Genomic DNA, 26,832 nt, shown 5'->3' on the forward strand with positions numbered 1-26,832 from the left:
TTACACGGAAGAGAGACACAAAGTGCTGGAGTAACTCAGCGAGTCAGGCAGCATCTCTGGAGAAAAGGAATAGGTGAGGTTTCGGGTCGAGACCCTTCTTCAGACTGGAAACTAATGTACGCATACTTAAACACATACACACGCATGCACACACATGCACATACACACACACATACACACACACACACACACACACACACACACACACACACACACACACACACACGCATGCACACACATGCATGCAGACACACACATGCACACACACAACTTGGTAATATTAAAATTGTTCTTTATTTCCACAAGGTGTTGACAATTCATGGAAATTATATCGATGGGCTCAGTGTTTGTGTGTGGAGCAGTCATTAGTCTTGAGGCTCTCTGGCTTCAAGAGGTTCAGCAGATGTTGCCAATTCCCAGAGTGAGTCATCTGTCTGAGAATTGTTGAGCAGCTGAATGCTGCACAACATTCTTCAGAAATTATCTAGAATTTTACAAACCAGCGGGGAAACCGATTTAACCGAGGCTTTGGAAACGGGCCAACCACATTTGTGACACATTGTATTTTCACTCCTCACTGCTGATCCAAGCAAAAAAGGAAGCACTTCAAATTTCATTGAGCGTCTTCTACAGGCATGGGACGTCCCGAGTGGATTGTGGCCCTGCTGTAACGTCAGGAGGTGCTGCAATATAGATGTTGCCTCAGAATTAAAGGACCTTCCTTTAGGAAGGAGATGAGGAGGAATTTATTTCGTCAGAGGGTGGCGAATCTGTGGAATTCATTGCCACAGAAGGCTGTGGAGGTCAAGTCAATGGATATTTTAAAGCAGAGATAAATAGATCCTTGATTAGTACGGGTGTCGGGGCTCTGGGTAGAAGGCAGGAGAATGGGGTTAGGAGGGAGAGATAGATCATCCATGATTGAATGGCGGAGTAGACTTGATGGGCCGAGTGGCCTAATTCTACTCTGATCATGAGCTTATGGAGATATGGATGGTAGTTGTATGTCATCACTCAATGGCTGTTATCCAATTATCAATGAGGTAGGAAGAAGTGGAGAGGGCAGATTTACCAGAGATTAGAATCAAAGTAATAAAGAATTGGGTTGGGAAGGTTTATTATTATTACGCTTATGTACCGAAGTACAGTGAAACGCTTTGTTTTGTACGCTATCCGAACAAATCAGATAATACTACAGAGAAAAGCAATCAAGCCAAACTCACGTGCAATGGGTAGAACAAAGAGAAAGATACATTTCTAGCACGCCAGTTCCAGAGACAAAGTCCAATGTCCGCAGTGAGGTGGAGATGAATCAGACTGTCCCCTTAGCTTATGGAAGGACCGTTCAGAAGCCTGATTACAGCGGGCTAGTAGATGTTCCTGAGTCTGGTGGTGCCCGCTTTCAAACTTCTGCATCTTCTGCCCGACAGGAGCAGAGAGAAGACTGACTGACCGCCGGGGCGGGAAAGGTCTTTGATTTTATTGGCAGCTTTCCCAAAGCAACTTGAAGTGTAGATGGAGTCAATGGTGAGAAGTCTGGGTTGTGTGATAGACTGGGCTACATCCACAACTCTCTGCAATGTTTTGTGGTTTCGGGCAGAGGTGTTTCCAAATCAAGCTGTGAGGTCCCAACAGTATGATTGTTATGGTGTGAGGTATGAGTGGGTGAGGAGAGCAGCATGCACTGCCTCGATGATTTAAAATGCTGGATGGCTCTTAACTTCCTCCAACTTAATGAGTGCAAGTCTGAGATCATCCTACCCGGTCCCTCCGACCCCATCAAAACGATAACAGGCAGCCTTGGAATCTGAACCTCCTTAGTCAAACCGCACGGCAAAAACCTTGGTGTGATATTTAACTCCGCATTAAAGTTTGACAAGCAAGTCAACTCTGTGGTAAAAGCTGGTTTCTTCCAGTTTCGTACAATAGCTAAAATCATTCCTCAAATTCGACCACCGTGAAAAAATCATCCACGCGTTCATCTTTTCCCGCCTTGACTATTGCGACTCCCGATACACTGGCATCAGCCAATCACCCCTGTCCTGTCTGTACTTGGTCCAAAACGCCGCAGCAAGACTTCTGACGGGTACCCGTAAAAGGGACCACATCACCCTGATCCTGGCCTCTCTCCACTGGCTTCCGGTACGGTACAGAATCAACTTCAAGCTCCTCTTATACGTTTACAAAGTCCTTAACGGGCTTGCCCCCCCCCCCCCTTATAATCAAAAGTCTTCCAACCAACCATTCTACCTCAGGTCGGCCGACTTGGGGCTACTGACTATCCCGCGGTCTAGGTTTAAGCTCAGGGGCGACCGCGCTTTTGCGGTTGCAGCACCTCGACTGTGGAACAGCATCCCGCTCCTCATCAGAACTGCCCCCACCATCGACTCCTTTAAGTCACGACTCAAAACCTATTTCTACACCCAAGTGTTTTTGAGCCCCTCTGAGGGGGCGCTGTAAACAGTTTATGTATGTGTTGTTAGGTCTGTCTACCGTTGTATGTATCAAATTGGTACCTGCACTGATGTGAAGCATATTGGCCAACGTGAGTTGGTTTTAAATGTGTTGTACAAATAAATGTATTATTATTATTATGATTATTATTATTTGTAGTGCTGGAGAAGATTAGATGTCAAAGAGGGAAGGAGGGGGTTGGTGAGGCTGCAGAGGGATTCAATATTAATTGATATACTTTACTCCTATTCACAAATAGTTTTCCGGTAAGCACTTTTCTGAGTAGCATACATGTCAACGATACGATACGATAGAACTTTATTTATCCCGGGAGGGAAATTGATCTGCCAACAGTCTCAGTCTACCCCATGACAGAAGGGGGAGGAGTTGGACAGTTCGATAGCCACAGGGAAGAAGGATGCATGTTCTCCCTGTGACCGCATGAGTTTCCTCCGGGTGCTCCAGTTTCTCCCACACTGCAAAGACGTGCAGATTTGTAGGTTAATTGACCACCAGGGGCGCCGTGGTGATGGCCACCCTGCCGGCAGTCTGTTCGTTATACCATTCATTTAGTTGTTTTTTAGTGTGTTAAAAGTTTGTTTGAATGTTCTTTGGTTTGTTTTATGTGGGGGGAGGGGGGTGGGGATCGGGGGAAACTTTTTTTTCAAGTTCCTACCTTGCCGGAGATGTGATTATTTTTCGGATCACATTCTCCGACGCACTCTGCGGCCTTCCATCGTTGGAGCTGGAGGCCTCCTCGGACTGTCGGGAGCCCCGCCGGGGGGCGCGGACTTAACGTCGGAGCTGATCCCTTGCCTGGGATCGCTCCCGCCGCGACCATCGCGGACTTTAACATCAAGAGCTCGCCGCCTTCGGGAGAGGCTAGTCGGGAGCTCCAACGTCGCAGAAGGTTCGACCAGCCCCGACGCGAGGTTCGATCGTCCAGCGCGGGGGAGCTGACATCCCCCCGATGTGGGAGCGGATCGCCTCGACGTGGAGGGACTGAAATACCGCCGGCTACAGGAGTCAAGATCGTCCTGTCAACGGGGGCTCGAGGCCCACACGACCAAGGAAGAACTAAGGGAAGGACTTGAACTTTATTTCGCCTTCCATCATAGTGAAGAATGTGTAGGAGTCACTGTGGTGGATGTTCATGTTAAAATGTGTTTTTGAGTGATCTGTTGCTTTTAATTGTATGACTGACCTGGCCAATGAAATTCCTCATATGTTGCAAAACATATGTGGCGAATAAAGTGTGATTCTGATTCTGATTCTGATTTATAAATTGCCCCTGGTGTGTAGGATGCAAAAGTGGGATAACACAGAGTTAGTGCACGAGTGATCAATGGGCGACGTGGATTCTGTGAATCGGAGGACCTGTTTCAACGCTGTATCTCTAAACTACAGATTAACTTCTTTGGTGGCACTAAAGACTTTGGGCATTTTTGCACTATTATTGGGGTAATTAATTTATCAAATCTTTTGGTTTGTTATATGTTGTCTATGAGTACGGTGTTTATAGGCAAGTTAAGCTGCTGCAAGTAAGAATTTCATTGTTCCATTGGCTTCTGCAAATTGTCCCTGGTGTGTAGGATGGAACCAGTGTCGGGGTGATCGTGGTTGGTGTGGACTCGGTGGGCTCGTTTCCACGCTGCATCTCTCTGAGTCCTCATTTTTATTTATTTTTTCAAAATAGACTTTATTCAAGTAATAAATATATACAATACAGGACCCTGCAAAAAATTCATCCGCCATTTTCGGAGGCTATACAACATTCAATACTGTTCACACAAATTATACAAATTTTTCCCCCCACCCTTGCCAGTCATGTGGCCCACTGGCGTGGAATCCCTTCCCTTATTTTGAGGGGTGTCTCCACCACACCCTGCCTCCCATGTCCAGCAGCGGAAGGACCTTAGACTGTGGTCCTCCCCCACCGAGCCTTGGTGGCATTGAGATCCAGCACCCCTTGTTCTCAGTCAGAGTGCAGCAGTTTTTTTCCTACACTGTCAGCCAACAACTTAAACGTATATACATAGTCCTGACATCATGAGATCAAAGTGCAAACATAATACTCATGTACAAACAAAGTGATTTCATCTCCATGTAATCGGGACAAGCTATGGAGAGTTATCCAGTGAATGGAACAGCTTCAGGTCAGATTAATCCATGCGGACTAACAGCCCTGAATTTGAGCAGTACTGGTGTAGTTGATGGTGAGATATGGATCAGGTGCAGGCAGAGGAGGTCAGTTTAACTTGGCATCATGTTCGGCATGGACATTGTGGGCTGAAGGGCCTGTTCCTGTGCTGTACTGTTCTATGTTCTTCATTCATTGCATTCCTCCAGTTTGGGCTCTTTGTTCATCTCTGGGCACAATGGCTCCAGCAGTGGCAGATATGCTTCACCTGTCAAACTGAATTTCCCTCCCTAAACCTCTTTACCTCAAGACAGGTCTTTCATGGAATGATAAAATCTAGTTTAGTGTATGTGTAGGAAGGAACTGCAGAGGATGGATTAAACCGAAGATGGACACAAAATGCTGGAGTAACTCAGCGGGTCAGACAGCACCTCTGAAGAAAAGGAATAGGTAACATTTCGGGTTGTGACCCTCCTTCACCTGAAACGTCACCTATTCTAGCTTTTTGTGTCTATCTTTGGTTTAGTTTACTTTAATTTAGTTTAGAGATACAGCGCAGAAACAAGCCCTTCAGCCCACCGAGTCTGCACCGACCAGCGATCCCCAAATACTAACACTCACACACACTAAGGACAGAGAGGAGTGCTCCGATCGCTGGCCTGGTGACTTTGGCATCATGGGGCCATGGTCTGCGGAGCTTCTAGCCGCGGGCGTGGCGTGGACTTACCATCCAAAGTCTGGGATCCCTTGCCGGGGATCGCCGGAGAAGAGCTACAACCGCCGACCTGCGGCCTATAACATCCTGAAGCCGCGGTCTCCGGTAGGAAAGTGCCGATTCGGGTGCTCCAAGCTTGGTGTTAGCTTTGTGTTCGACCGTCCCGACGTCAGAGTTTCGATCATCCCAACGAGAGGGCCTGTACATCCGGCCGTCCGTAGCGGCGACAACGGAGGGTTCATGGCTCCGACCACGGATGAACAAAGGAGGAGGACTGACTGAACTTTGTTGCCTTCCGCCACAGTGAAGAATGCTGTGGTGGATGTTTGTGTTAAATTCTATTGTGTATTGTGTGTTATATTTTTAAGTGTGTCACCGCTGGCAAATTCATTTCACTGCACCTTCGTTGGTGCATGTGACGAATAAATTTGACTTTGACTTTGATCCCGATTACGAGTGCTGTCTGTACGGAGTATGTACGTTCTCCCTGTGTCCGTGTGGGTTTTCTCCGAGATCTTCGGTTTCCTCCCACACTCCAAAGACGTACTGGTATGTAGGTTCATTGGCTTGGTGTATGTGTAAATTGTCCCTAATGTTAATGCGCAGGGATCGCTGGTCGGTGCGGACTCGGTGGGCCAAAGGGTCTGTTTCCATGCTGTATCTCTAAAAAAAACCCATGCAGTTCACTGGGAGAATGCACAAACTGGGTACAGATAGCACCTGTAGTCAGGATTGAACCTTGGTCTCTGGCGTTGTAAGGCAGCAACACTACCGCTACTCCACTGTGCCGCACAATTGTTAAATTGTTAAATTTGCCCAACACTAGATGACCTTTCAGCCCCTTGGCTCTCTGTAGAATAATCCAATCGGTCCCATTCTCCCTTCCATCCCCATAGCCCTGCGACGTTTTGCTTTCAAATATTTATCCATCCCGTTTTGAAAGAGACCCTTGAATCTGCATCTAGCACTCTTATAGAATAGAATAGAATAGAATAGAATATGTTTATTGTCATTGCACAAAACTGAGCAACGAAATTCCATTTGCTTCTCCTCCGTTAAAAGAAATACAACACAACAACCAATACACATATGTACAGTTAATAGTAAAATAATAGATACATTTTTTTTAAAGTTTAAAAGAATTTAGCGGTATTCCTCGAAGTTACTTCTTGCTTCCCAGTGTTCACTATTGGAGTTAAGCTCTTTTACCGCACATGGGTAGAAACTATTCTTCTAGGCATTGTAATCAAATCAAAACAGTGTTAAAAAGATTTTGTTCATGTTATCACCAGATACGTTGCCAATTACTATAAATACTATAAATGGTATGAATATTGATTTCTCTAACTTCAAGTAACCCTTGCTTTCCCACTCTCTCCGGCCCTCCCCCATCCTAGTTCTCCGACCAGTTTCACTGTCCTCCTGATTACATTTTACTGATTGTCACCTTCCCCTCAGCTAACAATGAACCATTCTACATTTTCCTTGGTCATCGTCCCCTTTGATCTGTGTCTTCACATCTTACCCTTCCATATCTCTATGTCCCCCTCTCCCCTGACTCTCAGTCTGAAGAAGGGTCTCGACCTGAAACATCTCCCATTCCTTCTCTCCAGAGATGCTGCCTGTCCTGCTGAGCTACTCCAATTTGTGTCTCTCTTTGGTGTAAACCAGCATCTGCAGTTCCTTCCTACACTATTAATCTGTGTCCTCTGCTCTTTGATTCTCTACCAATTGGAATTGTGTGTGTGCTATTGAAATCCATAATTATTTTGTATAGCTCATTCAAATCTCCCACTCAATCATCTTTACTCCTTTAGAAAATGCTTAAAGCCTTGACAAAGCTTCTCCTCATTTTCCTAATATGTGGCTTGGTATTAGCTTTTGTTTGGTAACACGACTGTGAAGCATCTTTGAAATCTTTGTCACAGTGTGAGGGCACTTTGTAGATGCAAGATGCTATCAGAAAGTACTTAATTGTCTGTAAGGTACTTTGGGATGTTCATGAATAAAGAAAACTTCGCTGCATGACTTTGTTCCTTCATGAGCTGTAGTGATTATTCACTTTCTTTAGTGCCTTCACCAAAGCAACTATTGTCTCCAGGATTTCAATTGTCTTTATCTATCTTCACAGCATCCCCACAGTTCTTCCCAAAGATCATATAGCGGAGCAAGATAGACCACTCCTGCTAATTGCAATGGGCTGACGTGTAGTACGCTACAGAACGGAACGTGGGCCTTTTTTTCATCCATTTACGTAACCGGACCCGACCCGACCCGGCTGGCAGTGTAATCAACGTTGCGGGGGAACAGTTTGTGTTAATGAATTAAAATTCTGAAAATGAGGAGAAGATTTTTACCAAATAACTTTTATTTTTACGAGGATGTTTCCGTTACCAGCTTCCGTCTCCACACTATTATCCAATGGGATCTTTGGTGTGGAGACGGAAGCCGGTTACAGAAATGGGGCCTTAAATTACCCATGAATCTGCCCATGACCGTATTATGTCTTTTTCGTCGAGTGGACCATCTTGCTCGCTATAGGATCTCTGGCTCTGCCTGCTAAAGGGCCTGTCCCACCTTCACGAGGTAATTCACGAATTCTCCCGAGTTTTTCCCTGATTCAAACTCGCAGAATGTTCGTGGGAGTTCGTAGATATATCGTAGCGGCTCGCTATGCTAGCCGTAGGTACTCGTGGCATCAGGTAGGTTGGGACGATTTTTCCAGCCCGATAAAAAATGTCCACGAGTAATAAAATGGCTGGGTTGAAGGAAATAAGTCGTGAAAGTGGGACAGGCCCCTTCAGTCTCTGCTGCTTCTATGAATGAGTTCTCCAATTAGTCTTCCCAGTTCAGCTCTTTCCCAGAAGCAGACCGATATTTCTAGTGCAATCACTTGGACAATCGCTAATGAATCTATATTTTAGGTAGAATGTGAAAGTATTGGAGAAGGTGCAAAGATAAGCGATTTTAGATTCACGGTGGTGCAGCGGTAGAGTTGCTGCCTTACAGCACCAGAGACCCAGCTTCAAACCTGACTACGGGTACTGTGCGTATGGAGTTTGTACGTTCTCTCTGTGACCACGTGGGTTTTCTCCAGGTGCTCTGGTTTCCTCCCACGCCCCAAAGACATACAGGTTAGTAGGCTAATTGGCTTCGGTATGTTGTAAAATTGTCCGAAGAAGGACATAAAAAGCTGGAGTAACTCAGCGGGACAGGCAGCATCTCTGGAGAGACGGAATGGGTGACGTTTCGGGTCGAGACCCTTCTTCAGACTAATCGTCCCGAGTGTGTGTAGCTTAGTGTAAAGGCTGGTCGGCGCGGACTCGGTTGGCCGGAAGGGCCAGTTCCCGCACTGTATCTCTAAGTCTGGCCCACACTGTCACAACTTGCTGCAAAAAACACGAGTTCCCCTTGACTCCACACCGCCCGCCCCCAGTACAATCTGCTCAATCTCAGTCAGAAAATCGTGAGGATAAATGTTCAAACTCAGTGACCACACACAGGACCTCACGAGGGGGGCTTCAACTTGAATGAAAGCCACAGTCAGAAATGAGGCGGCCAAGGACAGAGCCCAGTGTGTGGCTCAAGGGGAAGTCTTTCTGCCCCAGTCCCCACCCACCACCACCCCCCAGCTCCCCCGTCTCCCCCACCCACTTTCCTTTTAGGAGAAACCTTCACTTGTTGATAATGTAAACTTGGGCTGCCACCGGTTTCTTCTGCAATACACAGCAAAGTGTTTGTTAAATAAAGTATCGGGTTGCACAATGAGTTAGTATAGCAGTGCGCTCCGTCAGTATGCCAAAGATGTGTGGAATGTTTTAGTGTCTGACACACACCTGCAGGAACTGTGTGGCCCGGAATGAGGTGAGAAGACTAAATAGACTGGGAGCAGGGAAAATATTAGTCATCTGTCTTTAGCAGCACTGATGGTGGTGGTCGTCAAGGGCTCGTGTTCCCGTCTCCCAAGGACATTGCCTGCCTCCTCCTTAACATAAGATAGACACAAAATGCTGGAGTAACTCAGAGGGACAGGCGGCATCTCTGGAGAGGAGGAATGGGTTGACGTTTCAGGTCGAGACCCTTCTTCAGACCGACCAAAATGTCACCCATTACTTCTCTTCAGAGATGCTGCCCGTCCCGCTGAGTTACTCCAGCATTTTGTGTCTATCTTCGGTGAGGACCAGCATCTGCAGTTCCTTCCTACAGCACGGAAACAGGCCCTTCGGCCCACCGAGTCCGCGCCGACCAGCGATCCTCGCACACTAACGCTATCCTACACACACACTAGGGACAATTTACAATTAAACCAAGCCAATTAACCTACAAAGCTGTCGGTCTTTGGAGAGTGGGAGGAAACCGGAGCACCCAGCTCCAGCTTAAATTTAACTCGATGAACAAGCCTCGATGTTATGTCATAGTTGTACAAGACGTTGGTGAGGCTGCACATGGAATAGTGTTTGCAGTATTGGTCACACTGCTATAGAAAATCTGCCATTAAATCGGAACAAGTGTTGAGAAGATTTATAAGGATGGTGCCAAGACTCAAGGGCCCAAGTTACAAGAAGCGGTTGGGCAGGCTCGGACTGTGTTTCTTGAAGTGCAGGAGGTGATCTTATAGTGTATAATAGAAACTTTTATACACTTTTATAAGATCACTGAGAGGTATGAGTGTACATTATTATGAAGAGCATAGATAGGGTGAATCCACAGAGTCTTTTTCCCAGGTTAGTGGAGTCAAACACCAGGTTTAAGGTGAGAGGGGAAAGATTTAATAGGAACCTGAGGGGTGACCTTTTCATGCAGAGGGTGGTGGGTAGATGGAACAAACTCCCAGAGGACCTTGTATGTATCGTTAGCTTTTAGAAATGTTTGAATGGTGCACTGACTGGATGACATTTTACAATTTCGTTGTACATGGTTCATGTTACAATGACAATAAAAAAACTATTCTATATTCTATTCTTAAGGCAGGAACAATAACAACATTTAAAAGACATTTGGACAGGTTCATGGATAGGAAAGGGTTTAGAGATATATGGGTCAAATATGGGAATAGTTTAGATTGGTCATCTTGGCCAGAGTGACAAATTGACCCAAGGGCTTGATTCTACGCTGTTCAACTCTATCACTTATATCCCAACTTGCACTGATGTATTCTGAAGAAGGTTTCCCAACCTAAAACATTGCCTGAACATTCCCTCCATAGATGATGCCTGACCCACCGAGGCGATACAGGTCTCTGACGGCTCGCACCGGTAGACTCAAATATAGTTTCTACCCATGTGCGATAAAAGAACTTAACTCTAACAGAGAACACTGGGGGAAGCACAATATAATTCGGGGTGCAAGATAATGCGCAATATTCTTTTTAAATGGTTTTAATACCTATTTATTATTTTCTTTACTGATCTTGTGTATATGTGAGTCAATGGCTGTTGTGTTTTGTTCTTTTTAAATCTTTTATCCTGTGTCTTCTATGTACACACCGAAGGAGATGCAATGGAATTTCGTTGTACAGTTGTTGTGCAATGACAACAAACGTGTTTGATTTGATTTTGATTTTACTCCAGCACTTTGTTTATTGCGCAAGATTCCAGCATCTGCTGTTCCTTGTGTCTCCGCTGTTGCTCGTTAACACGACATGCTGCCACGCAGGTTGGCAGCAGTGCCACTTAGAGCTGGCAGCCCTAGAACAGCAAGACTCTGGGGCTGGTACTCACTGCCAAGTGTGGTGGTTGAGGCAGACATGGTCGTGGCATTTAAAATACCTTTGGATAGGCATTTAGGAGAGATATGAATTAAGGGCAGGCAGATAAGAGTCGGTCTTGGCACCATGTTCGGCACAGACATAGTGGGCCGAAGGGCCTCTTCCTGTGCTGTACTGTTCAATGTTCTATATTTCACAAGCGGGAAACCTTAGACCCTGTAATCTCATCTGCCTTTGATGACTTCGTTTGAGGGAAGGACACTTATCTGCACACCTGGAGAACTCGATGAATCTTGCCATAGGCTCTCGAATGTGTATGTGTATTCCATGTGTGTGGGTAGCTTGGGTGTTGAGATTATATGTCATCAAAGGAACACCAGTTCTGGGATGTGTATCTCTTCCTCGACACGGCATGGGAGCATCACCAGACACACTCATAAACACACACACACACACACACACATGTCCACACATACTCTCTTCACACAAAACAGTAAGCCTGTTATGTCCTTCTGATTTCCTGGACTTGTTAAAGATGGCCTTGCCCTCCACGGCAGCATTTATGAGCAGCTGTTATTGGGATTTAACTTTTTTAAGGTTTCTTTTACAAAGATGATACCAAACGAAGCCAGCAAAAATGTCTGGGAAGGAAATGCAGTTGCTGGTTTGAACCGAAGATAGACACAAAATGCTGGAGGAACTCAGCGGGACAGGCAGCATCTCTGGAGAAAAGGAATAGGTGACATTTCGGATCAAGACCTTTCTTCATCTGGCGTCACCTATTCCTTTTCTCTAGAGATGCTGTCTGACCCGCTGAGTTTCTCCAGCTTTTTGTATCTATCTTCGACATCAAATGAACCCAGAAAAAATCCAATTAAACCATTTCCAACAAATGTCGTAAATCCATTCCTGATTCAGAAATGGATGAAAAGAAAACAGCGAAGAAAATCCATGGTATCATCTCTCTGTGTTTGAGAATGCCCCTTACAATTTTCTGCTCTGTCAAGGTAGTTTATGAATGAGGGTGCAGGAAGGAACTGCAGGTGCTGGTTTACCCCAGAGATACACACAAAACGCTGGAGAAACTCAGCAGGGCAGGCAGCATCTCCAGAGAGAAGAAATGGGCAACGTTTCTGGTCGAGACCCTTCTTCAGACTGAAGTGTTATGAATGAGTGTTATAACAAGATAAATGCCTCATAAACCTCTTCGAGAAGTTTGATCAAGGGACAAATTCCAGCCGGGGTGCTGTAGAGAACACACTGAATTCTTCATACATGCTATGGGATTTTTATTTCACAAGTTCACAGGTTATAGGAGTAGAAATAATCCATTCGGCCCACCGTGTCTACCCCACCATTCAATCATGGCTGATCTCTGCCTCCTAATCCAATTTTCCTGCCTTCTCCCCATAACCCCTGACACCCGTACTAATCAAGAATCTATCGATCTCTGCCTTAAAAATATACACTGACTTGGCCTCCACAGCCTTCTGTGGCGATGAGTTCCACACATTAACTACACTCTGACTAAAGAAGTTCCTCCTCACCTCCTTTCTAAAAGAGCACCCTTTAATTCTGAGGCTATGACCTCTAGTCCTAGACTCTCCCACCAGTGGAAACATCCTCTCCATATTAACTCTACCTTTGCTAGTCACAATTTGGCGACACAGTGACCAGTGGGCCGAAGGGCCTGTTTCCCTGCTGTATCTCTGGAGTAAATTTCACGGAAATTAAATAGGACACCACCATGTATGCAAAATGGAACGAGAGGCGAAAGATAAGTCCCATCCACGAACAAAAACATAGGCTGCAACGGTGGGAGCAGAAATAGTATTTTGACAAACTCATTGTGATGCTGGGCTAAAATATGAGGAAGTGACATTTTCACTGAAGCTTCTTATTTTTTTCCCCATTCAGGCAATGTGGAGCCTCGCAAGACCCCAGTGCAGCTCAGTGGTGTAAGTACCTTTGTCTCCTTGGAGTTCTGCTTTATTCCTGGAGTCTAGGAAAGATCTTCAAAGTTGGGTTTGTGAGGTGGGGGGTGGGAGGGTTGTCGGTCGTTTGATTTATTCAGTCACAAGGTGTAAGAGGCATTAATTGCCCTTGAATTCAGTGCCTCTGTGGGCTATTTCGGAGTACACTTACGAATCAGCTATACTGCCATTGGATAAAAAGTGCTGGAGCAACTCAGCCGGGTCAGGCAGCTTCACTGGATCCTTTGTCTCGAGAGATGCTGCCTGACTCGCTGAGTAACTCCATCGCTTTGTGGTGAATCTGTGGAATTCTTTGCCGGGCGGCACGGTGGTGCAGCGGTAGAGTTGCTGCCTTACAGCGCTTGCAGCGCCGGAGACCCGGGTTCGATCCCAACTACGGGTGCTGTCTGTGCGGAGTTTATACGTTCTCCTCATGACATGAGTGGGTTTTCTTCGAGATCTGCGGTCCCCTTCCCACACTCCAGAGACGTACAGGTTTGTAGGTTAATTGGCTTGGTAAATGTAAAAATTGTCCCTAGTGTGTGTAGGATAGTGTTAATATGCGCGGATCGCTGGTCGGCATGGACCCAGTGGGCTGAAGGGCCTGTTTCCGCGCTGTATCTCTAAACTAAAAGGCGGTGGAAGCCAAGTTAGTGGATATTTTTAAAGCAGAGATAGATAGATTCTTGATTAGCATGGCTGTCAGAGGTTATGGGGAGAAGGCAGGAGAATGGGGTTAGGAGAGAGAGGTAGATCAGCCATGGCGGAGCAGACTCGATGGGCAGAATGGCCTAATTCAGCTCCTTTCACTTAAGATCTTATGAACTTATGATAATATAATCACTGTGTTTCTGCAACAGTGAAATAAGGCATAAAGTCATGCAGGGCTTAGTCACAATCACAAGCACCCTCCCTCCATTCACATGCACCTAATATTCATTAACTCACACTTCCTCAGAGGTTACATTACACCCACACACACAAAACAACTGTACATGTATTTCATCACTCATGTTCCATTGATGTGCACACTCTCTCCACACATATACAAAACAGTAAGCCTGTTATTTCCTTCTGGTTTCCTGGTCTCGGTTACATGGTCCTGTCCCCAAAGGGTGAGTTTACAACAGCTGTCAATTACCAAGACTTCCCTCAGCAATAATTGATCTCAGGATGTGACAAAGAGATGTGGCAGAGGTTGCCAAACATTTTCTTTTGCTGCAAACTTCTCCAGGGAGATTGCGTTTGCTGTTCCACAAACCAAATGAGTCTAGGTTTAGTTTAGTTCAGTTCAGTTGAGTTTAGTTTAGAGATACAGCGTGGAAACAGGCCCTTCAGCCCACTGGGACCGCACCAACTAGCGATCCTCGTACACAAGCACTATCTATCCTACACACTAGGGACAACTTACAATCTTTATCAAAGTCAATTAACCTGTGTGTCTTTGGTTCTCTGAGTAACTATTTTGTTTTTTTAGTTTTGGAGATACAGTGCGGATACAAGCCCTTCGGTCCACCAAGACCATGCAGACTAGCAATCCCCCATTACACTAGCATGCACTGCACACTAGGGACAATTTACAAGTTTTACTGAAGCCAATTAACCTACAAACATGTACGTCTTTGGAGTGCGGGAGGAAACCAGAGCTCCCGGAGAAAACCCACGCAGGTCACGGGGAGAACGTACAAACTCCGCACAGACTGCACCCGTACACGTACAACCCATTCATACCGCTGGGCTGTAAGCCGCCAGAGTGAAAAGCGTCGGGGGACAGACTCCTCTGTGACTCCCCCGACAAACAAGTGCCACAAACTGAGATGCAGCTGATGAGGCGAACACAGGCACAAGAACAAACAGCAAATGTGTGGGCTTCTTCAGCAAGGAAAAGCAGCCTAGAATACAGATGACAAAAGAAGCTGTGAATGAACCAAATGTCCCACGCACATGGAAGAGGAGATGGTGGATAAAAGGGATGGCGATAATAGGCGGAGAGATAATGGAGGTCGCACTGCGATTAAAGAAACTATGCGCAATCTTCTCTGCACCTGTTTTTTTCTTAACAATCACTTCCTTATTAAGTTTCAAAAAAAGTCCAACTTCCTGTGAAGTGTTTCCATATGGCAATATCCCGAGATCTTTGTGTGCAGCAGGGAGAAAGCAGCATTATCTGTAAGTGGACTTTTACATTCTTTCGTTTGAGGAAATGGCTGTTTAAAAGGGCCTCTCCTTCCCTTCTAGAGAGAGGTGGTCCATGTCTTTGTTGTGCTCGTTATGCTGAGGAGACTCACCATGCCACCAGCTTGCTCAGTTCAAGCACGTTTATCTGGTGCTTTTGTCTTCATTTTGCTGAAAGAACCACTTCATCCGGATTTTTTGGTGATTTCCAATATCTTCATGTAGGGTACAAAGTGCTGGGTACAACTCAGCGGGTCTGGCTTTCTTAGCCCTGCCTGGACTGATGGGTTATTCCAGTGTCTTCATCTTCAAGTGCAGTTAAGGCAATGATTAATCAAGACAAATTAGAACGGGTGTCAAGGGTTGTATAGAGAAAGCAGGACAATGGGATGAGGAGGCAGACATCAGCCATGGTTAAATGGCGGAGTGGACTCGATGGGCCGAATGGCCTAATTCTACTCCTACAACTTGTGACCTTGTAATCCCCATCAGTTGTAGAAACTAGTAACTGCGGATGCTGATTTGCACAAAAGGAAACAAACTGCTGGACAGCTCTCTATGACTCTTAAAGCCCCAATCTATTCAGCTTTTCCCATTAAATGTGTAGGAAGGAACTGCAGATGTGTCCGAAGAAGGGTTCTGACTCAAAACGTCACCTATCCATGTTCTCCAGAGATGCTGCCTGACCCGCTGAGTTACTCCAGTGTTTTGTGTCTATCTTGGGTATAAGCCACCATCTGCAGTTCCTTCCTACACACAGTTTTCACTGAGATATGGTTGATCAGGCCTTGGCCTCAGCTCCTTTCTGTTGCCAATTCTCCGGTATCGTTGATTCTCCTGTAGACTAAATACTGTCGTTCGCTGGCCTGAACACTTTCAGTGATTCATCTTCCACAGTTTTCTGGGGTTGAGAAATCCAAAGCTTGTTCTCTTCCCTGAGAAAATTAATTCCTCCATATTCGTGTCTTCAATGCAAGAGTCCATATCCTGAAGTCGTGCCTCCTAGTGCATCTATGGAGCGAAGGAATAGGCGACGTTTCGGGTCGAGACCCTTCTTCTGACTGAAGAAGGGTCTCAACCTGAAACTTCACCTATTCTTTTTTCCATGTGTCTATCCTCGTCCTCAATTTGTCCACAAGAGAAAATGTCCTCTCGGTACTTATTCCGTCAAACTCCTGCCGAATCCTGAGCAAAACATAATGTGCTGGAGTAACTCAGAGGGCTTTGTGTTTTTCCAGACAGATTCCAGACATTCCTTGTATCTCCCATGGAACCTTCAAGCTTCAATAGGATCAACTCATATTCAACGCAAAGACTATTCAATCCATAGTTAGGGGTCTACTTTAGGTTTGCCCCAACGGTTCAGATTCACACACACCACCGTCACAACTTGCTTTCCCTCCTATGTCCAGCTGGCAAGTTTGGTTACAGTACATTTATGTTCCTTCACCCAAGTCATTAATATAGATTGTAAATAGTTGAGGCTCATCGCACTGATCCTTGTGCCACCAGATTAGCTGCAGCTTGCCAATTTGAAAATAACCAATTTATTAAGAAGAAGGGTGTCGACCCGAAACTGTGACCACTAGTCCCGATGTTGGGGAAGTCCAGGCCAAGGGGTCACAGTTTAAGGATAATGGGGAAATCCTTTAGGACCAAGATGAGAAAAACATTTTTCACACAGAGAGTGGTAAATCTCTGGAACTCTCTGCCACAGAAGGTAGATGAGGCCAGTTCATTGGCTATATTTAAGAGGGAGTTAGATGTGGCCCTTGTGGCTAAAGGGATCAGGAGGTATGGAGAGAAGGCAGGTACAGGATACTGAGTTGGATGATCAGCCATGATCATATTGAATGGCGGTGCAGGCTCGTAGGGCCGAATGGCCTACTCCTGCACCTATTTTCTATGTTTCTGTCACCTTCTCTCCAGAGATGCTGCCTGTCCCCATGAGTTACTCTGGCATTTTGTGTCTATCTTCCGTTTATTAATTCCTCTGTTGTTAGTCTATCCTCTGCCCATGCTAATATATTACCCACCCAGTAAAGTTTGCAACTAACAAAGTCCTTTTGAATTACAGTCCCTGTTACACACAGCAAGTATGGAAAATTATTTTAATTTAGTTGAGAGATACAGCCTGGAAACAGGCCCTTCGGCCCACTGAGTCCATGCCGACCTGTTCACACTGGTTCTATGTCATCCTGCTTTATCGTCCACTCCCTACACACTGGGGGCAATTAACCCACAAACCCGCATTTCTTTGGGACGTGGGCGAGGAGAGAGAAACCCACTCCGTCTCTAAACTGAGAAACCGAAGAAATACTTTATTGTCCTGCTTTGGGGCTTTTTAGAAGTCACTACATTGCTACAAGCTTTTATTTTCTGACTTTTAGAAACTAATTGACTGCAAACAATCCCATGGTAAATTTCCTGGCGTGATGATAGGGTGGGACAGTGGCGCCGTGGTAGTTGCCGCCTCACAGTGCCAGCGACACGGGATCGATCCTGACCTCGGCTGCTGTCTGTGTGGAGTTTGCACATTCTCTCAACGACCACGTGAGTTCTCTCGTGATGCTCCGGTTTCTTCCCACATCGCAGAGATGTGCAGATTTGTAGGTTAATTGACATCGGGTAAATTGGCCTCTGTAAATTGGCCATAGTGTGTAGGTAAGGCATGATAAAATGGAATAACATAGAACTAGTGTGAAAGGGTGATCTATGGTCGTCGTGGACTCGGTGGGCCGAAGGCCCTGGTTCCCCGCTGTGTCATAGAATGGAAACAGGCCATTCGGCCCAACTTGCCCACACCGTCTACACCAGTCCCACTTGCCTGCATTTGGCCGATATCCCTCAAAACCTGTTCTATCCATATTCCTGTCTAAATGTTTCCGCAACTTTGCGATACCTCATACTATCTTCTCTGGCTGCTTGTTCCATACACCCACTACCCTTTGTATGAAAAGGTTGCCCCTCAGGTTCCTATTAAATATATCCCTTCTCACCATAAACCTATGTTCTCTGGTCCTCAATTCCCCCTCTGTGGGCATGTGTATGCGTCTACCCAAACTATTCCTCTCTTGATTTGTGTACCTCATTAAGATCACCCCTCATCCTTCTGCGCTCCAAGGAATAGTCCTTGCCTGCACAGAGTCCCTACATACAGCTCAGGCCCTTGAGTCCTGGTAACATCCTCATAAATCTTCTCTGCACCCCATGTCTCTAAATTGAAATTAAAAATTAAATAAAGCCAATGAATCTGCCGTTTCTAACTACCTTTCATTTGCGGTTCCTCCGTTGCCAGATCAGAGGAAGAGGGGTTAATACCATTCAGCCTGCCATTAGCGATTAGCTTAGGGTTCTTAACGCAGAGTCTAAGGTTTCCTTTCCTAAAGCAGCAATGCATTCCTGGAGAAACAGCTGGGACTGAGGGCTGTGAAAGCTGCATCCGTTCCACTTGAGTTTCCTTCATTCCCTGCGACCGTGTTTCTTTGGTTACAATCCAGATGCGAGCGCAACTCCTGCCTTCACTAGAATCAATTAATTGTGTTACCATCTTCTGCTGCTCCGTATAGCAGTGCGCCATGACATATTCTTCGGAGAGCACAGTGAAGGGATTGTACAGGTTTTATTATTAAGAAAGGTCAGAGTGAGTTCAAGGCGGGCTGGGGGAATAAAGGCATAAAAAAGGTGCGGGCTGGGAGACGAAATAAATATCTGTGGCGGGGGCAAGACTTTAGAGACAGCGTGGAAACAGGCCCTTTGACCCACCGGGTCCGCGCCGACCAGCGATCACCCCATACATTAGCACTATCCTTCGAGGGGTGCTGGCTCGAAGGGCCGAATGGCCTACTATTGCACCTATTGACTAGTGTCTATCCTAAACACTAGGGACAATTAAAAATTTTACATAAGCCAATTAACCTAAAAACCTGTACACTTTGAAATGTTGTAGGAAACCAGAGCACCCAGAGAAAACCCACGCCTTACTGCGCCAGAGACCCAGGTTCGATCCTGACTACGGAAGCTGTCTGTACGGAGTTTGTACGTTTTCCCTGTGACCACGCATGTTTTCCCCGAGTGCTCTGGTTTCCTCCCACACTCCAAAGACGTACAGGTTTGTAGGTTTATTGGCTTCAGTAAAAATGTGTAAATTGTCCCTGGTGCGTAGTGCATGCCAGTGTAATGGGGATTGCTGGTCGGCGCAGACTCGGTGGACTGAAGGGCTCGTTTCCGTACAGTATCTCTAAAACTAAAAAAAACGAAATAGTTACTCGGAGAATCTGGGACTGTTCCGCCTTGAGGAAAGAATATTGAATGCAGATTTCATAAAGATTTGTACAACCATGTTCGGCTTAGAAGGGATGAATAGAGGGAAGCTGATCCCAGTAGCAGTGGTTTAAAGACTCTTTTTTTTCCCAGGGTGGAAATGCCAAAGACTGGGAGGCAATAGCTTGAAGATGAGAGAGGCAAAGTTTAAAACAGATGCAGAGGGGAAGTTTTAGAGACAGAGAGAGTGCTGGATGCCTGGTACCCTGCTGCGAGGGGTGCTGGAGGTCACAGATATGATAGTGGTGTTTAAGAGGCTTTTAGATAGATGCACGGATATGTAAGGAATAGAGAGATATCGATCACCTGCAGGTAGATGTGATTGGTTTCGCTTGGTTAGACACAAAATGCTGGAGTAGCTCAGTGGGTCAGGCAGCATGTCTGGAGAAAAGGAACAGGTGATGTTTCGAGTCGAAACTCTTCTTCAGACTCAGTTTCAACCCGAAATGTCAGCTATTCCTTATCTCCAGAGATGCTGCCTGACCCGCTGAGTTCAGCATCTACCTTTATGTCTATCTTTGCTGTAAAGTGGCATCTGGAGTTCCTTCCTGCCCTAGTTTATCTTGGCATTGTGTCTGACACAAACATTGTGGGCCGAAGGGCCTGTACCTGTGCTGCACTGTTCGATGTAGGAAGGGAACTGCTGATGCAAGTTTAAACTGAAGATAGACACAAAAAGCTGGAGTAACTCAGCGGGTCCGACTGTATCCCTGGAGAAAAGGAATAAGTGACATTTCAGGAAGAACGGTCTCGACCCGAAAAGTCACCTATTCATTTTCTCCAGAGATGTGGTCCTAACTCGCTGAGTTACTCCAGCTTGTCATGTCTATCAGCACTGTTCTATGTTCTATGACTAGGGATAGAGATTTAAATTTCGTCAAATAGGAGGATGTGATTTTTTTGTTGTTAATGCCGGTTATAGTTATTCTCGACAGCGTCTGTGGAAAAAGAAGCAAAGTTAATATGTTAGGACGAAGACCCTTCAAGCGGAGTCAGGGGATATGTGGGGAAGGCAGGAACGGGGTACTGATTGGGGATGATCAGCCATGATCACAATGAATAGCGGTGCTGGCTTGAAGGGCCGAATGGCCTACTCCTGCACCTACTGACTATTGTCAATTAGACACTTTGACCAAAGACATTAACTCTGTTTCTCTTTCCACAGTTGTGATCTGACATTCACTGTGTGAAGTAGTGGGGGAAACAAACTCAATCAGTGCCTTCAAAGGGAAATTGGATAAGTACTTCAGTGGAAATAATATGCAGGGCTAAGGGGAAAGCAACTGGCTGGATTATTCTGCCAAAAGGTGGCACAGATTGACTGGAAGGCCTCTTCCCATGCTGTAATAATTCCATGATACTCTCGATTCATTCATGGTATTGGATTGTCTTGTGTACAAATATACAACAAAAAACTTTGTTTTGAGTGCAGTACAGGAAAGTCATACCACACATGATGACTACAATCATGTTATATGCTAATGCAACAGGTAGTGGCCAAAAGAGAATACAGAATGCAGAATATACTGTTACAGCTACAGAAAAAGTGCAGATAAAAAAGGGCAAAAGCCAAAATGAGGTAGATTGGAAGATAGGGAATACAGCCTTTGCCTTTCCCTATCAAGGAAGAAGCAGATCTTGAATCTGGTGGTACATGCTTTCAAACTTTTGTATTCCTCCTCATCTCCTTCCTAAAAGAACGTAATTTAATTCTGAGGCTCTGACCTCTAGTCCTAGACTCTCCCACTGGTGGAAACATCCTCTCCACATCCACTCTATCCATGCCTTTCATTATTCTGTACATTTCAATGTCCCCGCTCATTCTTCTAAACTACAGCGAGTACAGGCCCAGTGCCGTCAAATGCTCATCATATGTCATTCCTGGGTTCAGACTTGTAAACCTCCTCTAGACCCTCTCCAGAGCCAGCACACCCTTCCCCCATTCTGGAGCGTACCAAGATCAGGGAAATTCACAACATCCAAAACATCTCAGGCAGAAGGCAACTGCTTTCTCTGACACCCGATAACAAACCATCACACCTCCAGGGAAGAAAGCAAACGGGGAGATGGAGCGAGTTAAGGGAGTTGAGCAAAAGCACATTCAAGAAAGTGGAGGTGTTGATGTGCTTTCTTAACCATAGTGTCAATGTGGACTAGGTTAAATTGCATGTGGTATTCAAACCTCGGACCTTGAAGCCCAATGCAAATTAAAGAAACAGCACCTTGTATTTCACATGGGCAGCTTACAACTTCTCTAACTTCAAGTAAGCCTTGCTTTCTCTCTCACTCCATCCCTCCCCCACCCTCGTTCTCCGACTAGTTTCACTGTCCTTCCAATTAATTTTACAGATTGCATGCCTGCTTGTCGCCTTCCCCTCAGCCAACCACAAACCATTCTACATCTCCTTGATCATCCTCTGCTTTGATCTGCCTCTTTCACACCTGGCCCTTCCATATCTTGAGACTCCCTCTCCCCTGGCTCAGTCCGACCACAGCCCTAAGAAGGGTCTCGAACTGAAACATCACAATCTCTCCGGAGGTGCTGCCCATCCGGCTGAGTAACACCAGCATTAATGTCGAGGAAGGAACTGCAGATGCTGGTTTAAATCGAAGATAGACGCAGAATGCTGGAGTAACAACACCAGCATTATGCATCTACCCTCGACATCCCTCAAGGAGTCTGGCAAAGAGAGGGAGGGCTCACAGAGGGCAGGCAAAGGGTTAAAGAGGTGAAACTGACCACTTTTCAAAGGCCAATGACTTTTCTGTAGTATTCGAACATCTGTGCTTTATAGCCTTTAGCAGATGGTCATCGAGAGGTTTAAAGAGACAGTATTGCTTTTGTTTTGCCTACAGTGGCTGTTTGTTCCTATCTCATTAAAAAAAAATCCATGGCAGTCCCTCCCTTTAGCATAATCATCCTCTCTATTTTTTTTTAAGGGAAATTAATTGAATATTGAAAACTTCCGCTTAATTTTAAAAACTGAATTGCATTAGAAGCAATGCATTAAAACCATTTTATTTGCAAGGCCCCCCATCTCTCCACAGCAGTTAACATTATTGTGGGAAAAGTAAGATGAGAGTCATCAGAAAAATGCTGGGGATGCTGTGTCTTTAATTGTGTAGGGAGGAACTGCAGACGCTGGTTTAAACCGAAGATAGACACAGAATGCTGGAGTAACTCAGCGGAACAGACAGCATCTCTGGATAGAGGGAATGGGTGATGTTTTGGGTCGAGACCCTTCTTTAGACTGTCCGTCTGACCTGAAACATCACCCAATCCTTCTATCCAGAGATGCTGCCTGTCCCGCCGAGTTACTCCAGCATTTTTCTGTCTGTGCCTTTATTTAGCGGTTTTACCCTGAAGGCCAGTTTCACCACAGTCACTGATTACAATGAACTAAGGGGAGAGTGGGGTGGGGGGGGGGGGTATATTTTTTCATACAAAAGCTGTTACGGAATACGCGGAATATGTTAGTTACCACAAAGGCAATTGAAGCGGAGTCAGTCTTGATGTTTAAAGGACAATTGACCTGGATTTATACCGGCCAGCTGGGCCAAATGGTATCCTTCTGTGGTGTATTATGGCGTGAAGTCCCTGGGGAACTGATCAGCATGCCGGACCTCCACTGCATATCTACAGATCCAGCCACAGTCGGTTCCCAAAGCCATCGGCATGTGTGAGTCTTTCTTTGAGGGCCCACATTCCCACTGTCGTCACTGAATATTGGAGCCAATATGTGGCTGTGAATAATTCACAAGAGATGGTCGCCCAGGGTTTAGCTGGATACGTTTATCAGGCCCGAGTGGTGAGGGCAATCACACCGCCCACAACTAACCTGACCCCCGGTGCATTGCCTCCAACTGTACAAGATCGGTGTGTTTAACCCGACCGACCAACAAAATCATCACGGCCTCTTCACTGAGAGAAATAAAACACAAACTGATGTCTGCCATTCCTCCTTTGGAGCACATGGGTTTCCTCCGGGTGCTCCAGTTTCCTCCCACATCCCAAAAGCTTTAGTTTAGCTTAGAGATACAATGCGGAAACATTAACACTACCGTACAATTTGCACTTATACCAAGCCAAGTAACCAACCTACAAACCTTTGGAGTGTGGGAAGAAACTGAAGGTCTCAAAGAAAACGTACTAAACTCCGTACAGACAGCAACCGTAGTCGGGATCGAACCTGGGTCTCTGGCGCTGCAAGCGCTGTAAGACAGCAATTCTACCGCTGCGCCACCGTGCCGACCAAGGCGTGTGAGTTTGTCGGTTAACTAGCCCTCGTGTGCAGGGAGAGGATGCGAAGGCGGGATAACTATGCACCAATTATTTAGTTTGAGTACTGAATCTTGTCCAGCACTCTAGAAAGAATTGGTGCCTAAGGATGATTGAATCAGAGTCAAAGATGACTTGTCATCATCTGATGGGGCAAATTATGTGCTTCTCCTGGAGACACATGGAACTGCAGATGTTTGGAATCTTGAGCAAAGCACTGGAGGAAGTGCTGGAGGAACTCGGCAGATTGGGCAGCATCTGTGGAGGGAAGTTTGGGTTGGGACCCTTCTTCAGACACAGGAATTTGCTGTGCACAAATTGTCTATATTACAACAAGGACAATGCATCTAAAATGATTCATGACAGAGAATTTGGATATCCATAGATTGTTTCTTAGTTATCTGTAGAAGCATGGTGAGTTCAGCTTTGCTGATACAAACAATATTTTAGCCGCAGTGCTGTCTTTGGTAGAAACATTTCTTCATGTGAGATTAATGCTTCATTTTTTACATGTTGGGGAAGACATTTTGGACTAATATATGGGTGGTAATGTGTTTGGGAGGATAGCTAATTCTGGACCAACACCCTTCTGTGGGGTTTAGCTTGCTTCACATCTAGACCGTTACAGGCTAAGTTACAGGCATGACCGCCAACATTTTCGTATAATGCAAATTCAAGGTTGGCTGACAGTACAATGGACAACCCTTGGTCTGAAGAAGGGTCTCGACCCGAAACGTCACCCATTCCTTCTCTCCATAGATGCTGCCTGTCCCGCTGAGTTACTCCACCATTTTATGTCAATCCTTGGTACTTCATTTAGCGATTATTCTGGAGGAATCTTCTGTATTTCATATCATCGCCATATATAATTGTTCATCTTCACTGTGTGAATATTTGAGTAGGCTCCTGCAAATTCCTACACCCTCTATTAGTAAGATGTCCAAATTATTTCTGGACACAGTTAAGTATAAGGTCTTAAAGTCATAATTAGGCCATACGGCCGATTGAGTCTACTCCGCCATTCAATCATGGCTGATCTATCTCTCTCTCTCTCTAATCCTATTCTTCTGCCTTCTCCCCATAACCCCTGACACCCGTATCCAACCACAGTATCCAAGGAGAGGAATAATGGGTGAGGTTATTAACATCGGCAACCCCAATAGTAGGGCATCCTCAGCGGCAGCACGGTCCCGCAGCGGTAGTGTTGCTGCCTTACAGCGCCAGAGACCCGGGTTCAATCCTGACTACGGGTTCTGTCTGTACTGAGTTTGTACCTTCTCCCCGTGACCGCGTGGGTTTCCCCCAGGTGCTCCGGTTTCCTCCCACACGCCAAGGACGTTCAGCTTTGTAGGTTAATTGGCTTTGTTTCCATGCTGTATCCCTAAACTAAACTAAACTAAAAATAGCAGCTTTGAGGCAGTAAAAGCTTTCAAGATGCTTCGTCACGTGTCAATCAAACAAAACAATTGATGCCAAACCGGACAGGGAAATATCAGGGTAGTGTCATAGAGTCACACAGAGTGGAAACAGGCCCATCCGGCCCAACTTGCCCAGACCGACAAGATGTCCCACCTGCACTAGTCCCACCTGCCCGCATTTGGCCCACTTCCATCTAAACTTCCATAAGCAGTTAATCAATAGTTTGGTTGAAGATGTAGGACTTCAGGAGGAAAATTAGATGGAGAGGCAAAGAGATATAAAGAGGAAATTATAGAACTTAGGGCCTTGGCAGCTGGTCAGCTATTAAATCCAGGGATAGCATTGTTATAGCATTGTCTATTTTACCATGTTGGCGCCTGTGGACAACTTGGGTATGGTTTAATACATCCTAGGCAGTTCACTTTAGTATCGTTTAGTGTAGCTTAGAGATACAGCGCGGAAACAGGCCTTTTGGCCCACTGAGTCCGCACCGACCAGCAATCCCCGCACACTAACACTATCCTGCAAACACTAGGGACAATTTTACATTCATAACAAACCAATGAATCTGCAAACCTGTACATCTTTGGAGTGTGGGAGGAAACCGAAGATTTTGGAGAAAACCCACGCAGGTCACAGGGAGAACGTACAAACTCTGTTCCGACAAGCACACATAGTCAGGATCGAACGCAGGTCCTTGCCACCATGCCACCCCTATAAAATAAGAATTTACAGAGGGCTAATTAACCCACAAACCCACACATCTTTCGGACGTGGGAGGAAACTGGAGCAACCGGGGAAAACTCACACAGTCACAGGGAGAGCATGCAAACTCCACATAGACTGCACCTGAGGTCACAGTAAAACTCAGTTCTCTGGCTCTGTGAGGCAGCAGCTCTGCCTGCTGTGCCACTGTGATGCCCTTTGATGTCCAGCGTGGGGTTGGGGAACTGGAAAGTTGGAGGCTGTGGAAGGAAGATCGTCAGGGGTGATGAGATCGGTCACGGTCTGAGAGATGGACGTAGTAACAGCGGAACAACTGAAGGTTCAGCGAGTTAGCACAAGCCAAAGATTGCAGATGCTGAGAATCTAAAATAATTCCCGCAAGGCTTAAACTACTCAGTATATCCAACCTCCCTTCCATTGACACCCCCATGCTGCCTCGGCAAGGCCAGCAGCATAATCGAGGACGAGTCGCACCCTGGCCACTGTAGAAGTGTGAAAACGCACACCTCCAGATTCAGGGACAGTTTCTTCCCAGCTGATATCAGGCAAATTAACCATCCTGCCAACAACTAGAAGAATAGCATCTCACTGTGTTAACAACTATCCTATGTGACAATAAAAAGCATTGTTGACTATGAAGGCAGTCCTGAACTATCTATATCTACCTAATCTGAGACCCTTGGACTATCTTTGACTGGAGTATATATTGCACTAAACGTTATTCACATTATTCCCTTTTACCATGTATCTGTACACTGTGGACGGCTCGATTGTAATCATGTATTGGCTTTCGGCTGACTGGTTAGCATGCAACAAAAGCTTTTCACTGTACCCCGGTGCACGTGACAATAAACTAAGCTCAACATCCGTGGAGAGACACATCTCCTGTCCATGGCTCTTCATCAGACTTCTACATCAACT

The 26,832-nt window shown here is 45.8% G+C and overlaps 1 protein-coding gene across 2 annotated transcripts in view; it reads left to right on the forward strand.

Annotated features, from left to right (window-relative positions):
• Positions 1 to 26,832, forward strand: part of LOC116989493 (repulsive guidance molecule A-like) — a 76,051-nt gene that overhangs the window by 25,896 nt on the left and 23,323 nt on the right. Inside the window, exon 2 of one of the 2 annotated variants that reach the window (XM_033046936.1) lies at positions 12,934 to 12,974. In XM_033046936.1, the coding sequence (XP_032902827.1) occupies positions 12,937 to 12,974 (38 nt within the window). In that variant the 5' untranslated portion in view covers positions 12,934 to 12,936. Of the gene's footprint in view, positions 1 to 12,933; positions 12,975 to 14,946; positions 15,159 to 26,832 lie in introns of those variants that run through there. The other variant, XM_033046935.1, reaches the window with a different exon arrangement.

The sequence above is a fragment of the Amblyraja radiata genome, chromosome 29, assembly GCF_010909765.2.
Source record: "Amblyraja radiata isolate CabotCenter1 chromosome 29, sAmbRad1.1.pri, whole genome shotgun sequence".
Taxonomy (NCBI): domain Eukaryota; kingdom Metazoa; phylum Chordata; class Chondrichthyes; order Rajiformes; family Rajidae; genus Amblyraja; species Amblyraja radiata.